Source organism: Trachemys scripta, chromosome 2 (assembly GCF_013100865.1).
Source record: "Trachemys scripta elegans isolate TJP31775 chromosome 2, CAS_Tse_1.0, whole genome shotgun sequence".
Taxonomy (NCBI): domain Eukaryota; kingdom Metazoa; phylum Chordata; order Testudines; family Emydidae; genus Trachemys; species Trachemys scripta.
Genome location: NC_048299.1, coordinates 146,138,589 through 146,155,767, shown reverse-complemented (window position 1 = coordinate 146,155,767; position 17,179 = coordinate 146,138,589). Strand labels below are relative to the sequence as shown.

Below are 17,179 nucleotides of genomic sequence, written 5' to 3'. Positions count from 1 at the left end.
TCCTCCCCATCTCCATGAATGATTCTAAAACTGTGCATTACCTGAAGCAAAAAGAAACACAGGGACAAAGATGGCCAACATGGGTGAACTTAGTGTTGGGGAAAGGTGCCAAGTATACTGCCCTGAGACTTCAATCCTCTGTATAGACAAAGAACAGGGACAGAAGGAGCAGGGGTAAAGGGAAGGGATGACCCTGTGGTTCTAGCACTAGACTGGGGCTCAGGAGATCTGGGCTCGATCCCAGCTGTGCCACAGGTCCCTGTGTGACCTTGGACCTTCATCTCTCTAGGCCTCAGTTCCCATCTATGGCCTTCCTTTCTCCAGTCCTTTGCCTGTCTTGTCTATTTAGGATGTAAGTTCTTGGGGCAAGGACTATTTCTCACCATATGTTTGCACAGCACTTGGTACAACGGGGCCTCCATCTCCGATAGGGTCTATAGGCACTTCTGTAGGACAAATAATATTTAATAATCAATATCCTCCATGCTGCCGCTGGAGCAGGGGATTGGATTAGATGACCTCCTGAGGTCTCTTCCAACTGTAATATTCTATGGTTCTATGAATGTGTCTCAACCCATTCCTGGTGGGATCTGGGGGTAGGAAGAAATCTCCAGTTTTCTTCAGCATTTATTATGAATGTAATTATTATTTATGTGTACTGCAGTAGCACCTAGAAGCTCCAGGCTTGGACCACAGCCCGGCATTGTACAAACACAGAAGAAAAAGACAGTCCCTGCCCCCAAAGAGCTTACAAGCTAATAATTTGGGAGATAAGACTAGTTTTCTTACATACTAGAATTGTTCTTGGTCTCAGCGGGCTGCTGCCAGCCTGTTTTCCAGTGTCCTAGAAAGGTACATGTCTTCCAGGGTGGGCCTTTTTGTTTTTAGGAGATTCCTTTGTTTTCTGCTACCAAGGCCTTTGTGCTGAGAGAAGCCAAAGTATCCCCTGGCTCAATCAAGCCCTAAGCGTTTACAGTTTGGATTGAAGAGACAGCAGGACACAGTTAGGAATAATTTTTAAATATACAGATGGCTTGGAGTATTTGCATAGACCAAGAAAAACTGTGATTTTCTGTTCTTATGACTATTACCAACTCCCTCCCTGCTGCATTTAACACTGGGTTTATCCAAGGCCTTTTAACATGTCTGCCTGAGAAATATATTCTTTTATTTGAGATAGAAAATAAGGATCCATGACCCAGAAATCTGGAATTTGACAGCTGGTATTTATGCTACATATATCATACTGCTCCACATTCTCCCCCTTTAATCAGAGAGCCCAGAGGCTACATTTTGTGACAGATGGTAATTAATAGTGCAGTTTTCAAAAGTGGCCTAATTCTGCTCCTGTTGGAGTCAATGGGTGTTTGATCATTGACTTTAATGGGAGCAGAGTTAGGTATTGTTGAGCACTTTAAAAATCCTTCCTTGTGGCCCCGACGATGTAAGGTGAGCACCCTCAGCAAATTTCAGGATCAGGCCCAACGAGATCATTTCAGCTTCCTTTGATATGGATTGAAGCTTGTTGCCAATTACATGCACTTAGTTGTACTGTCCCCTGCAGTGTGATAGTGTCAATGGTACGAATATCATTTAGTGCTTCTTTAAGTTCCAGCAGCCCAGACGAACATGAATGCATGCGGGACATGTGCTGCAGCTGTTTGCACTAAGGTCTTTGGCAACTTTATACTTGCCTCACCTAAGGAGAAATGTAAAGCACTTCTTTGCAAAGAGACAGGATGGCTCAGAGAGTCAGTGAAGGAACAGGAGAACCTTTCAACAGTAGGTTGAGCATTCAGATCTGCCCAAGGTCAGTAACATAAGAACGGCCATACTGGGTCAGACCAATGGTCCATCTAGTCCAGTACCCGGTCTTCTGACTGTGGCCAATGCCAGATGCTTCAGAGCATTGGCTTTCAACCTTTCCAGACTACTGTACCCCTCTCAGAAGTCTGATTTATCTTGCGTAGCCCTGAGTTTCACCTCACTTAAAAACTACTTGATTACAAAATCAGACATGAAAATACAAAAGTGTCACAGCACACTGTTACTGACAAATTGATTCCTTTATCATTTTTACTATATAATTATAAAATAAATCAATTGGAATATAAATATTGTACTTATATTTCAGTGTATAGTATATAGAGCAGTCTAAACAAGACATTGTATGAAATTTTAGCTTATATTGACTTTGTTAGTGCTTTTAAGGTAGCCTGTTGTAAAACTAAGCAAGTATCTAGATGAGTTGATGTGCATCCCTGGAAGATCTCTGTGTACCCCTGCATGAGAATCACTGCTTCAGAGGGAGTGAACAGACTAGAGCAATTATTGAGTTGTGGTGATCTGCCATTAGTTCCGTGGCCCGTGGAGTGACTCCAGTTCACAATGGACATCTTCCGATGTCACAGCAAGTAGTCTCAGCAGGGAGGTCATGGATTGAATGAGCATGGAAAAATAAGCAACGCTTTCACTTGGAAAGGGGATCCTGCCTGCTCACGAGTGAGGCACATTAGCTAGAGGCAGCATGGAGGAAGGTTACATTACCTCCGTACATGCTGTGACTGATCTCTTCAGAGGTGTCGATCCATCCCGCACCTATTAAAAAAAAAAAACCCTGCTCGTTACACAGCTTGAGACTCTGAAGCTGCAAATGGCTCTTTGAGAGGAAAATCATAGAGTGATCTAATGCCTAGCCAGGAAGCGAGCACCTTCACAGCAGCTGGCAGTCCTGGGCAGCGTTTCACATTTAGAAAACGGTGCAGTACCGGAATTGTTGGAGCAGCTGAGCCAAGCCAAGCCTCGCTATGGAATTCAGAACTCCTTGGAACTCTGTCTCGGTGTACATGGGTGCCTGTGACTCACTGCACCTGACCCCAACTTGGGGAAGATGGAAGGCCTTATGGATTAGAGACCTGCCTTTAATGAGGCAGTCGCCACACCGCGATGGAGGTGACAGGGGTGACCAGTAACAAATTGCCTGGGATGTCTGGTGAGGAATAAGGTGTGTTACAGGCCAACCACTTCAGAAATCATAAGAATTGCACTTTGATTCCAGTTCTCCCATGGGTGTATCTCCCATTAAAATTAGTGGGAAGGCAGAATTGGGCCTCTTAACCTTCTCTCAATTTTAGAAGTAAAACTGGGAGGAAACCTTAAGGACTCTTTGATGCACCTCTTCATTCAAATAGGTTTTGTGGCCATTTGGAAGACAACCAAAACTTAAACCACTTTCAAATGTTAAGCAATGGTGGGTGGATTTAATCTTTAAACAACAACAACAAAAAACACCATGTGACTCTGAAAAGCACTGCAGACTGTATTAAAAACAACAGGCCCCCTTCACTCTGGGGTTATTTTCTTCAATACAATTCCTTTCAAAATGAATTTTTCAGTTCTGACTCTGTTCTGGGCTGTAGAATGAAGGCTTTGCCAACAGTGTTCCTAAATCTACAGGCAATTAAGGTGAACTGCACTGTTGTATCAATAGAAGCTTTGTGAAATGCAAACTACATTTAATGAGCATTTTCCTAGGCCCTTGACCTGTATCTTATTAGTTGAGGGAGTGCTTTATGGGCATATAGGGCATATGGTCTCAAATTTGTTTTTAAAATAAATTGCTCTTAATTACTTTACGCTGCAAATATAATTTGCATTGACCTTTTCTGCTAATACAGATCACACTAGAAGTTGAATTGCTGAAATTGGTCTGTGCACTGACATTGCTAGGTAGATTATTTTATTAGCACTCACAAGTATGCTAGGTACTCCACAGAAAGCATGCTCGTGCCCTGTGCCACTTACAAGCTAAGGTCTTGATTGGAGCTGGTCTGAATCAGAAAGAAAAGTTAAAATTTTTCATGGCAGCAGATATTTCCCCACCCCCTGCAAATTGATCCATCTTGAAACATCTTGCTTCTATGACATTGAATAATTTCATTTCAATCATGTTCAAACATAAAATAGGAAATATAGTGCATACATATCATATTTAATGTATTAACAGGACATTATAGCAAAATACTACTTTTAAAAGTCAAAACAAAATTAATGGAAATGATAACATCAAAACAAAACCTTTTTACCTGACAAACAAAATGTTTCAACACTGTCAAAACAAAATGAGAAAGTCATAATGATTCCTTCTGAAACTTCCCCCCATCTAAATTTTTCTTGAAATCAACACATTCCCACAAAATGTTTTAATTTTCAGAAAACAGCATTTTCCATTTTAAAAAAATTATTTTAATCAGTTCTAGTCCTGATCCTACAGATGGATCTGTGCACTCATGTGGAGTTCAGTGGGATTCCGTGCAGGCAAACTGGGCCACCAGCATAGATCCAGTTGCAGGACTGGGGCTGCAGAAGTGAATCTGAGAGGCAAGTGAGAGAAGATTCTTTTGAAGTTTTTCCAATCACTCCTCTAGTACAGTTTCTAATTTACTTGGCATCGCATACAACTATGGAGAGACAAGTCATTCAGAACTGTTATTTTTCTTCCTTCCGCAGCCCTCAAAACATAAAACCCATCAACACAAACACTGACCATTGTGAGAAAAATCTGTTCTTCCTCTGTCATTTCTATAGCTTCTGTTACTTCAATTGATGCCCAAAGAAATGGATGTAGCATATTTTTAGTAAGGGTTGGCCTATGCACAAACTTGCATCATAAGAACTAAATGGGTTTTAATTAATATTTTTGGTTATTTCGGTGCAAGTGTGTGTGGACAACAGACTCCAATTTCTAAATGAAAGTCTAGTATTATCCAGAGAGACGAGGGAGGTGAGGTAATATCTTTTATTATTATCTGCTCAAGAGAGATCAAAATACATTGCTTTTGTTCCAAAATAATAATGCCCACACCCAGACTTGCATGGAAAGGATGTTAGTTATTTCAGTGCAAGTTTGTGAGTAGACTGGCCCTAAGAGAAGCAGGTTGCCACACACAACTTCTCTGCTTCCATCCCACAGCACTCACTTAATGCCAGGATAAAAGGAATGGGTTGGGAAATGTAACAACCTCCGTAAAAGAAGATAATAAAGATACTCATCTACTGCTGCAAACAAAGTGCTGAGACTTAGCAACTGTGAGGCTCCGCTCGTTACTGCAAGGCTGTTAACCTTTTAGAACTGTAGCACCTGAAGTCTTATTAATCCCGATAAAGTAACAAGGATCAACGTAACTAGAGTTGAAGTGTGCAGCTGTTCACTAGTGCATGGTCCTATTTCAGCCTCTAGCATAGAAAGAGCAGGGCATTTAATACATCTGAGACCTGTTCTGCAGCTAATGTGGGAAATGTCTTTGTAGATCTCAGGGTATGTCTACCCAGCAATCGGAGGCGTGACTGCGGCATGAGTTGACACACCTGAGCTGGCTTTGTCCTAGCTAGCTCAAAGAACAATAGCACTGTCCATTCTGCCCTGGCCTCACTGCTATGGTTACCTCAGTTGGCCAGCTCAAAGCTAGCTTGGGTAAGCTGCCGTCACAACTGATTGCATTGTAGACACACGCGCCGTTGAGTTCTCACTGGAGAGGTGTCGATCTCAGGAAAACCACCTGAAAATCTATAGAATTCATCATTAAAGCCTATAGTCTTTAATAAGGAGGCTGAGCTTTGTGTAGGTTTTTTGTAACCATCCTACCAAATTATATAGCAGAGATACAATTCCTTATTGAATTTTATAGGCAGGACATGGGGGGGAAGGATGGCTTTGTGGTTAAGCGTGGCCCTGGGACTCAGAAAATCTGGATTCCTCTCTTAGCTCTTATACCGACTCCTTGTATGTCGTTGGGAAATCACTTTGGCCCCGATCTTGCAAAAGCTTAAGCACATGTTTAATTTGAAGCTTGTGGACAGTCTCACTGAATTAAAAATTAAGCATGTGTAAGTATTTGTAGGATTAGAGCATTGTCCTCTCTGACCTCAGTTCCCTATTTATCTTGTACTATATTTTTGTACAGTACCTAGCACTTGATGTCAGCAGGGCCTGTAGCACTCCCAGAATACAAATAACAGAGGATGCTCCAAAAGCCTACACAAAGGTTCTCATCTTTTAAATTCAGTTAGGTTTTTCCATAGGGCATATCACTTCATAGCAAGGTAGACTAGATTACATACGCTGGGTGAGCCTAGAGCAGGTATTTTTGGTCATGTCCCTCACCGAGTTGGCTGCCACTCAAAAAGATGCACACAGCATGTGATCAAAGCAAACTGCAATCTAAAAAGAGCACATTCAGTGAGTTTTCATTTCCTTTTTATTGGACCAGATTGTTTCACCAGATTGTTTCAAAAGTTAATACATATGTGATAAAAAGAATGATAGATGTCAGCTGTCACTTCCGTAACGAAAGCTGTCCCCAGTGAAGTCGAATGGAAATGGGGCTTCACAATAAGAGCCATCTAAATCTGTGGTGAGAAGAAGGCTCACCCATTATCCTCTCTTCCCCTGTACATCAAAAAAGGAAATTAAACAACAGAGAAGTTTCTCCTTTCTCTCCAGGTTCATTCAAAGCTGTGCGTGGGATTTTCAGAAACACTGGCCTAACTCTGCTCACACCAAGCCAATGGTTAAATTCCCATGGACTTCAATGAGCACTGGAGTTAGGCCAATTCTAAATGTTTGAGGTAATCCCCCTCAGTGTCTAAGGGCATGTCTGTGCTGCAATCAGCGGGGTGACAGAAGCCACATGGACATACCTGAGCTAGCTTTGATCTAGCTCGCTCAAATAACAATAGCAGTGAAGCCGCAGCCGCACGGACTGTCAAAGCCCTCCTGGGACTTTGGGTACGTAGTTGAACCCACTTTGCCCTGCTATAACCTTGCAGTGCCTCCATTTTCTCTCTCTCTCTCTCTCTCTCTAAAATAGTGATAATACTCATCTCAATGACGTATTGTGGGAGTTTAGAGCTAAGACACAACTGTTAAATATGGAACTGAATTTTCAATCCACCCTTAAACCCAAATTTGAGTGTGAGGTGATCCAAGGTTCTGGTTCAGGTTCCTCTCTTATGAACACATCTGAGTACCATGGGATCCTTAAAGACCTGTACTTAGATGATAAGTTCTTTGTTGCAGGGACCTTTTTTTTTTCTTTGTTTGTTTGTACAGCGCCTAGCACAAAGGATCCTGGTCCATGACTGGGGCTGTTAGGCACTATGATAATACAAATAATAAATAATAAGTGGTGGGACCTCAGTTTTACTTCTTGTCTGACAGATGGGCACCTCCAGTGGCACGGCACCCACTAACACCAGACTGAAGTGTTGATGCAGAATAGAATCCAAAAATAGAACTTAAGTGAAAAGTTTCCGTTATAGAAAAAACTTCCACAGCTACCCTGCATTTATGGATCCTGCCATATGTTTTTAACATGTGTGTGCTTTACTGTAAAGTGCATTCTTTCAACTATTGATGTCGCTAAGCCAAGAATTCTTGGATTTTATTATGATTTTTCAGGGTGGGGGGAGGAAAGAATCTATTAGGAAATGCCTCCAGTATGTTTTCTATAAGATTTCCTATTAATAGAGCAAATTTATGTTTTACAATATATTCCAGTGTTTGTTTTCATTGTCCTTCCACTGCCAACAACACTCTGCAGCATTTTCTGGCTTTGCTGGACTCTTTGGCAGTGAAAATATGGTTTCATCCCACATCTGCCTTGCTCTCTCTACCAACATATTTGTTTCAAAGTCTGGACATCAGAGTCCTACCATGTAAAATCTGCAGCACATTAGAGGCTAATTTTTTTTTTTAAATTATTTGGTATCATAGCAAGACATTTAAAAATAAAAGACCACTCCAAGCATAGTTGGTGCATCTCAACAGTTGTCAAGGAGTAAATTACTCAAGTTTTACACCTAGGCTAGTGTTTGGCAGAGGTTTTTACAGCTGTCTCAGCAGTCTGGATTCGCTCAATCACTCAGGACTCATGTAGATTTAGACAAAAGGCTGATCACTCTTATTTTTAATATGTTTTGTGTTGGAGTACACAGTGCACAGTATTTATAGGCTGAGAATATCAGTAAATTGGTAAAATAAAACATTATATATTTCAGAAGTTGTAGTCACAAACTCTAGATTCAATCTTTTGAAGTTTGTAAAAATTAAAACCAACATTTTTCAAGGTTGAATTTTTGGTGGGTACATCAGATCAGATCCTGAAATCCTCACTGAGACAAAACAGAACTTCAGTAAGAGTAATGGCCTGAGTAAGGACGTGAAGATTTCGCATACAGAATCTATCCAAATTTTTTATTTATTTTTTTATTATGAGATACAGTATAACATCTGGCAACTTAAGATGTCTAGCACAAAACCAGATGTGATAATGTAGCAGGGTACTTACAGGCAATTGCAAAAGAAAAATCTAAAAACAAATTGTGGTTAACAGACAAGTATAAAAAGCTCTAATTTTTCTTTGTTTTGTAGCAATCAGACTGTAGGCTATTGTTAATGAAAAGATGCTTTTGTGAGCTACAGGCAGCAAAGAAGTGATGGGAGCTAAGAACAATGAGAGCCTAAAGATTTCCTGAGTCTGTTTCTTCTGTGCTTCCGTGGCAGCTAATGCAATGGGGGGACAGTGGGAGGGGGGGTATCTTTTCTGGAGTGCCCAGCACTCAGTAGCTACCTGTGAGAGCACAATGGGTGAGATTCTGTGCTGTGCCTCTAACAGTGAAGCTAAGAACACAAAGCCTAGAGAGTGAGCGGGGTGGGCTATGGTGGCTTTAAGCCAACTTTGTGCCCTTCTGATCCGGGGCTACTGCAGGGATCATAGGGTTCCCCAGCATACATTAGAGAGTTTAGTTGGGGTCCCGTGAAAGGTTTGGGGAGATTTTTCTTTTGCCTGAGCTGTCTCTCTCCATCTCTCTGTGTTTGGGGGATTGGGATGCCAGTTTTCTAGCAATTATTTTCTAAATTCCCCAAAGAGGTTTGAGAAACCTTCCTGATCTGATTTTTCATTGGTTGAGCTCACACTGCTGACAATAACATTGTGATCGGTGATCAGCCAGCCAATGAATGACAGCTACTTAAATAAACACCTGGATAACAGAGCCTCCAGAACCCTCTAGTTCAACCTGATGTCACGAGAGGCCTCCATAAGAAGTTGTAATCTTGGTCATTTTTTAAAAAACTGTCTGGCTCTTAGACCAAAAACATCTCAATTGGACTCCAGCCAAAGCGAATTGCCTGCTTGCTGATCCCAAAGCCTGATGATAGAAGACAGGAATGGCATAGAAACACTGGCTTATCTCAGGAAGCTAAGAGCTTATCCCTCAAATTAAATCTGGAAGCAATGAGACATGTCATGTTCAATTTTGATCGCTGCAGTGAGTTAGATAGTGCAGAAGTTCTCAGAGTGGGATTTGCAAACAGGTGTCAGGGGGCTGCAATTACCCTGTCCTTCCCATACTGCTAAATGGGAGAGGGGTTCCAGCTAGATGGGAGGGGAATCCTTAGGGGGGAGATAGGGTTCTGATATGGAAAAGATTGAAAACCCACTGGGTTACTGTGGGTGTGCACCATTGCCATCTACTGATTGGTTTCAGAACTGCCCAACTCTGTGATCTAGTCCCTACACTGCTAATAGCTAATGCACTACTGGAAGGTGGTGAGATACTATGCTGATGAGCACTGTCTAAGAACTGATATAGAATAGAAGAGAAGAGCTAATGAGCTTCACCTTTAGCTCCACCTTTTGGAGCAGGAGAATCTGAGTTCTATTCCCAGTCCTCCCAATCAATTCTCAGTGGTCATGACATGTAGTAGGATGACAACTGCAAAATCCTATGTGGCTACAGACCATTTAACTGGTATTTTGAGCTTCTTCTGAGCCAGAGTAACCTTTCACCTCAAAAAAGCCACTATCGTGAACTCATCTAGACATGACGGATAAATCAGCTGTGGGACTGGGTGGCTCAAGGCCTTGGTCATAGTGGTCAAACACCTCCTCGCTCTACGGTTAAATCTGGCTACCGTCCGGCTGCTGTTCAGAGGTCTATAAGAAATGAACTGGTAGTCTCAGTCCATGGCAGAGTAGGCAGATGTCCACATCACTCAATAAACCAGCTCTGATTGGTCCACTGAGAGGCCAAGAACTCCTTTCCTGCCCCTGGAGGTGGATCCTCTTGCATAGCTGCTACACATGTCCTCTGAATAAAGAGATGCCTTCCTTCTGCAGGGCTATGAGGGTGTCAGCTTCCACTAGCACTGAAGTGGTTGAGTGATGACGTGGGTGAGAGGAGGAGGGAAGGTGTTGGGGGGGGGAAATGGGGGGCTGGGAAATTATGCTTTGTAAGTAAAAATAAACTCAGTGTGCAAGAGCCTATCAGGGTAATTACTGGGCGCAAAGGACCGCGTGCACTCATACCAAAGCAGGATGCTTTGAAGGTGCTGGGGAGGGAGGAGTTTGTATTTAGCTCCTGCTGCAGCTCACATTCTCTTTGCCTCTCCCCCTTGCAGTCTGATGGGACCATCCTGGCCATCGCCTTGTTGATCCTCTTTCTTCTCCTGATGCTGGCTCTGCTCTGGTGGTTCTGGCCTCTCTGCTGCACAGTGGTAAGTCCCCACTTCCACCCCAGTCTGTCTGTAGCAGTAACTGTGCTGTCAGGGGCATGGTGTGAAAGAATAGCAGAGGCGCTGGCATGGTCAACAGACATAGAAAGCTGACAAGCAGTAGCCTCTGATAACCAAACTGCAAACCAAGAGACACTGCTGTGGATTCAAGCCCAGTGATAATTTAGTGTGCATCTGGGGCAGTGAGGGGGAGGATTTTTATTACCGGGAATAAAAGTATTTCTGAGAGACAAGCTCATTTCTAAACACTTAAGTTCGTCTTGGCATATTTTTTAATTAAATAGGAATGACCCAGGCAACATATCAAGCCAAATTCATCCCTGGAATAAGTCCACTGGACTTGTTCCAGGGATTCATCTGGCCCACTGTCTCCTTTGGCATCCACCCATATAAAAGCAACATTGTTTCCAAATGTATCCATGCTTATGGGTCTCCAAAGGATTCTGGGATGAAGTGTGCAATTCATCACTCTATTTACAGTAGATGCAAAGGTCACTCAGTGCATCAGAACAGTAAATAGGTCATGGAGTTACAATAGAGGCAAAACTCTCCTTGACATCAGTGGGAGTTATGGGCATGGGAAGGCTTAGGGTGAGGCACTAACATAGGAAAGGGTTTCAGGAGATGCATACAGGAGCAGGTTCAGAGATGAATGAAACTAGCCCAGGATGCTCTGCTGAATCGACATTTCTACCTATGTGCACTTTGAGAGAACGATGGAAGATGAAATGCCAACTACAGTAGAATGACCTTACAAGCCAGGTTTCCAAAGGAGGATCTATTTGAAAAACACCACAGATGACATTCTGTTGGAATGGAAATCAGTGGGAGTTTTGCCATTTAATCCAGCGGGACTAGGATTCCACTGCACATTTGCATATGCAAAGTGGATAATTGAAAGTGCAAATTGACAGCTACCCTGTTTCCCCGAAAATAAGACATCCTCCGAAAATAAGGCCTACTTACAGTTTTGCCTCTCGTTGTAATATAAGGCATCCCCCCGATAATAAGACCTCCCCGATAATAAGGCATCCACCAATAATAAGGCATTTTTCATTTCTGAAAAATAAGACATCCCCTGAAAATAAGACCTAGCGCATCTTTGGGAGCAAAAATTAATATAAGACACTGTCTTATTTTCGGGGAAACAGGGTAGGTGCATTATGTGTGCAATGGTTGTTTGTGCACACAAGAGGCTAGCTGTGCTGAGTACAAACCCGCCTGGACGCTGGGGGTACATACTCAGGGCAGCTAGCCACCGATATTGCCCATTGCTACACCACTAGGGTGTGAAGCACTGGAATGGGTTACCTAGGGAGGTGGTGAAATCTCCTTCCTTAGAGGTTTTTAAGGTCAGGCTTGACAAAGCCCTGGCTGGGAGGATTTATTTGGTGTTGGTCCTGCTTTGAGCACAGGAGGTTGGACTAGATGACCTCCTGAGGTCCCTTCCAACCCTGATATTCTATGATTCTACTATTTTTAGCACAGTTGCTCAATGAGTCCGTGCGCAAGTTTGTCTACACGAGCTGGGAATCATAGCCCTGGCTCCTAGTGTAGACATAGCCTGAACCTGACCCCACTCTCGGCATGTGAATCCTTCTAATTTCTGTGCCAGAGCTTCTTTCAGTACAGGGGCGAGGACAGTATTTAAATGAGGTACTGGGCCACACCTCTAACATCTTACACCAGTCTCGGCTTTACCGCAGCTTTCTGGAAGGCTGTGTGGAAGAATCCAGCAATTTGCTTGGTTCTCAGTCTGGACTGCAGCCAGCCAAAGTGTTTGGAACCAAAAGTTGGAGGGGTGAAAAAACAGGAAATATGCTAGAAAGATGCAAGAAGCACTGTTAAACTTGAGGGAAAGGAGGAAACACAGAGTGTGAGTCTACAGTAACCCTGAAGAGCCATAAAATTATATTTTACATCCACTCCCTCCAACTTGTCAGTCATGAATAACAAAAAGTTATACGTACTCTGACACTCATCTATTCCCACGTGGATCTGTAAAATTAGGCTCAATTCCTCTCCAGTTAAGATGATTTAAAAAAAAAAATACAAACAATCTAGTGAAAGACCTGACAACAGGGCCGGCGCTTCCACTAGGCGACCCTAGATGGTCGCCTAGGGCAGCAGGATTTGGGGGGCGGCATTTTGCCGCCCTCAACGCAAATTCAGCGGCGGGGGGCGGGTGTCCTTCAGCTCCGGGTCTTCAGCGGAAATTCGGCGGTGGGTCCTTCACTCACTCCAGGACCCACTGCCGAAGTGCCCCAAAGACGCGGAGCGGAAGGACCCCCGCTGCCAAATGCTCAGAGAAGGAGCGCTGCAGCCTAAGGCAGCAAAATCCCTGGCGCCGCTCCTGCCTGACAGGGATATTAACATGGGGAGAGACATTCTCTTAGTACCCCATCCTCCAGTCCTCACTCAGAGCAAGATTCTAATACTCTGGGCCAAAGGCCAAATCCTCACCTGGTGTAAATTGATATAGTTTCATTGATGCCAATGGAGCTGTGCTGATTTACGCCAGATGAGTATCTTATCTTGTTGCTCACACCGGATAGTGTCTTACTCCACGAGTAGTCCCACTGTTGTTGGTAGAGGTATGTCTACACAGCAATGATAAGAGTCCCACAACACCAAGTCTCAAAGCCCAGGTCAGCTGACCAGCTCACAGGGTTCAAGCTGTGGGGCTTGAAATAGCATTGTAGACGTTTCAAGCTCAGCCTCTGAAACCCCGCGATTGGGGAGGATCTCAGAGCCGAGGCTCCAGCTTAAGCCCCAGTATCTACACTGCCATTTTTAGCCCTGCAGTCTGAGCCCCATGACCCGTCAGCTGTCCCGGGCTTTGGGACTTGCTGCCGTGTAGACATACCCTAGGACCCACATGGCTTTCAGTGCTGGCGGCATGAGTGAGGGCCTCAGAATCTGGCCCTCAGTTCTTACCCTCTCTGAAGTCAGTATGAGTTTTGACTGAGAGAAATGAAAGATCTGTCCCTAAGTTTCCATCCCTGCTTCCCTACAGTAGATCCTAAAGGACTCAACAATGACAATTTCTTTCTTTGACACAATTCCAGCATCTGTGGCTTTTCCTCTCCCTCAGGGACAATAAAGTTACAAACCATTGTAATATTCCATGGGGGAAACTAGCCTTGGCTTGACTACAAGAAGTGCTCCAGGGTAGATCAAGCTTAGCTAAGGTCGCTAAGTCTGACCTAACTCCTTTTTCCTAGTAGAGATTCAGGGTAACACCTTATAGCTAATTGAGTTGTACCCTTGCTAGGCCTAACACCTAGGCAGGAGCCTAGGTTACAACCAAACCAGCTAATATCAAGCCACAGGTGTAACCTTGCATCTCTACTTGGAAAAAGGTGACATTTAGATCATGCAAACTAAACCCAAGCTAAATCAAGACCAGGACAATGAGATTACACACATTCTTTCCACAACAGAGAGGGCTGTGGAGGGTGTGGGAGTGTACTAAGGCAATGAAACACCAAGCACATAAACTGGAATGAAAAGAAAAATTGCCACTCTGGGGATTGTATAAGAGTCAAACATGCAGCTAATCAAGGAAATAATAGCCAGGAACAGTGCACTGCTTGCAGTAGGCCGCATTCTGTTTTTGGTTATACCAGAGTGAGTCTGCGAGTAATTCCACTGGAGTTATTCCAGATTTATGCCCGAATAAATCTGGCCCTATGTGAGCAAAGATGGTGAGAAGCAGAGAAAGGACATTCCTTCAGCTTGTTTCCTTGTTGCAGTCCCTGCATTCCTGCTAGGGGATATAAAATAATGTGGACCTACTGAACACAGAGGGAGGTTAAACCAATTTATTTTATCTAGCACCCACCTTTCCTCCAGGTGTCCCACAGCACTTTACTGACATTAACTCTACTAATAGCCCCATCAGTCAGGCAAGGGTTATCCAGACACAGAGAGGCCAAATTATCAAACATGCCTATTAATTCTTGGGTGTCCAATTTTGACACATCTTATAGGGGCCTGGTTTTCAGAAAATGTTGAGCACCTGTCCTCTGAAAATCAGACCCTTATGATTTGCTTTCAGTTGGGCACCCAAAAATGGAATTGCCCCAAAGTTTAGGCCCAGGAATCCCGAATCCCAGTTTCCTCAACCACTCTGTAACTGACTGAATATATTGGAGGCACTATTCTTTTTTTGCCTCAGTTAAACTGAAAAATTCTCCACCCCCCACCCCCCGCCACCCCTTATCTTTTCGCTGGTCATAGAATCATAAAATGTAGGGCTGGAAGGGACCTCGAGAGGTCATCAAGTCCAGCTCCTTGTGATGAGGCAGGACCAGGTAAACCTAGACCATCCCTGACAGGGGTCTGTCCAGCCTGTTCTTAAAAACCTCCAATGATGGGGATTCCACAGCCTCCCTTGGAAACCTGTTCCAGAGCTTAACCACCCTTAGAGTTAGAAAGTTTTTTTCCTAATATCTAACCTAAATCTCCCTTGCTGCAGATTATGATAATTAGTTCTTGCCTACCTTCAGTGGACATGGAGAACAATTGATCACAGTCCTCTTTATAAGAGTTCTTAACGTATTTGAAGACTGTTGTTAGGTTCCCCTCCTCAGTCTTCTTTTCTCAAGATTACACGTGCCCATTTTTTTAAGCCTTTCCTTATAGGTCAGTTTTTCTAAACCTTTTATCATTTTTTGTTGGTCTCCTCTGGACTCACTCCAATTTGTCCACATCTTTCCTAAAGTGTGGAGCCCAGAACTGGACACAGTACTCCAGCTGAGGTCTCACCAGTGCTGAGTAGAGCAGGACAGCTACCTCCTGTGTCTTACATATGGCATTTCTGTTAATGCACACCAGAATGATATCAGTCTTTTTTGCAATTGTATCAGCTCTCAGATCTGCAGGAGGAGGTTGGTTCTCCCCCTTCTAATGAGAAATATTGCTTTAAAACTGTATCCTTCCTTAGGCAGTTGGATCATAGCAAGGCTTGCTGGATCTGACAACTAGTAATGACTTTTTTGTTTTGTTTCTGCAAATGGATTTCACTTAGATATTCATTCTGAAGAAAATGGGTTAGACATTTGGGGGCAACACCCATTGAACCTGGCCCAATTTATCTGCCTAATCGGTTCAGAAAATCAGCCTAGGAAAAGGGAGTGCCCTTTGCAGATTCTGGAATGTCATTTGCATTCCTTGTGGAATTGCATGTCAGCTCCATTCATCTGCAAACTGCATCACAAGCCAAGATGGGGTTAATTAATGGAAGGTTTTGGTTCTTAATCCAGGGGGTCTAGTCTCCCCTAAACACATGGAGGAGTTTGGCATGAACCACAATTAATATTAAACAGAGTTAGCCACATGTCTGTTTTTGCATGTCAACATGAGAATAAAAGCCAGACACAGTTTCAGATCTGAAAATAGACAGTGTTTCCCACCCCAAATTTTAGAGAGGTTCATACTAAGATGCCTGGATTTCCTCCCACCCTCATGGAATTGGTCAGATTTAAATTTGGACTAATTGGCTTCCTTGCTGGGACTGATTTCCAGTAAGGTCCAGTTGTTTTCCCCTCCTCTGAGAGTTTGGAGAAGGCTCTAGTTCAGGTAACGGAGTGGGGCAGCTTTCTGAACCTCAGGTTTCTACTCTGATTGGAACCTTAGAACCACAGCCACAAATTTTCAAAAGTGTCTAGTGATTTGGGTCCCCAATTTAAGACATCTCAAAGGGGCCTGACTTTTCAGAAATAGCACAACACCCACTCTCAGGCCCCTGCACATGGACACCCAAAAACTGAAGGCACATCCATGCTGAGAACACCTGGCATAGACATTAGAACTGAAACATACCTGCTAGGTCTTGATGCCCAGTCCATCTCCTCTAACTCCACCAGTGCAGATTGGTCCTCACAGTCCATTCTCTGGTGCTCTGCCCTGTCTAGCTTTAAATGTCTTGAACCACTGGGCTTCCACCAGTTTGAAAATAATAATAAAAATTAGGGGTTTTACAGTGGCTACAATGTATTAGTGTTCTATGACTTTCTGTATGAATAAGGGTCAAATTCCCCCTCAGGTAATACCATTCTCCTTTCCTAAATTACTGCTGTACTTTCAGCTAGATACAGCCTTCTTCACTTCCTGTCTTAAACTGTTTGTGAAGCTATGAAATATCTGTTGCGTTCCATCCAAGAGGCAGCAGTAAATGATGTGATGCCTCTTTATCACTTATTTATCACATAGCGCTGTAAGGAGTTAGTATGTACAGCATTCCAAGCAGGTGGAGATCCTACTCAGCTTCTAACACCGTGAAGACACACTGGATAGGATTCAGGTTTACCCTCAGTTCCTGGAGTTCGCCTTTATTGCTAACCGAAATAACAATGATGCAACTCACATCTCTTCCAGAGCGCGGATAATTGTAGTGGGGTGTTTTTTCCTGTAGGACCTCCTCTGTCCTAGTCCTGATTCCCTCTGCCTCAGCAACTCAGCGCCTGATTCTCCATCTTCTCTGAGCCATTTATACCTGTGCAAAATTGGTGTAAAAATTGGATTGAATGGGATTTTACACCCACTCCCCCTAGGCAGAGGAGAATCAGACACTCAAGCTCTTTTGTCCTTCTAGGTTGT

The 17,179-nt window shown here is 43.4% G+C and overlaps 1 protein-coding gene across 2 annotated transcripts in view; it reads left to right on the top strand.

The window, feature by feature from the left end:
• ANTXR1 (ANTXR cell adhesion molecule 1) overlaps positions 1-17,179 on the top strand; it is a 178,812-nt gene that overhangs the window by 79,602 nt on the left and 82,031 nt on the right. For both annotated transcript variants that reach the window (XM_034761775.1, XM_034761776.1), the window contains exon 13: positions 10,463-10,558. In XM_034761775.1, coding sequence (XP_034617666.1) covers positions 10,463-10,558 — 96 coding nt within the window. The remainder of the gene's footprint in view (positions 1-10,462; positions 10,559-17,179) is intronic.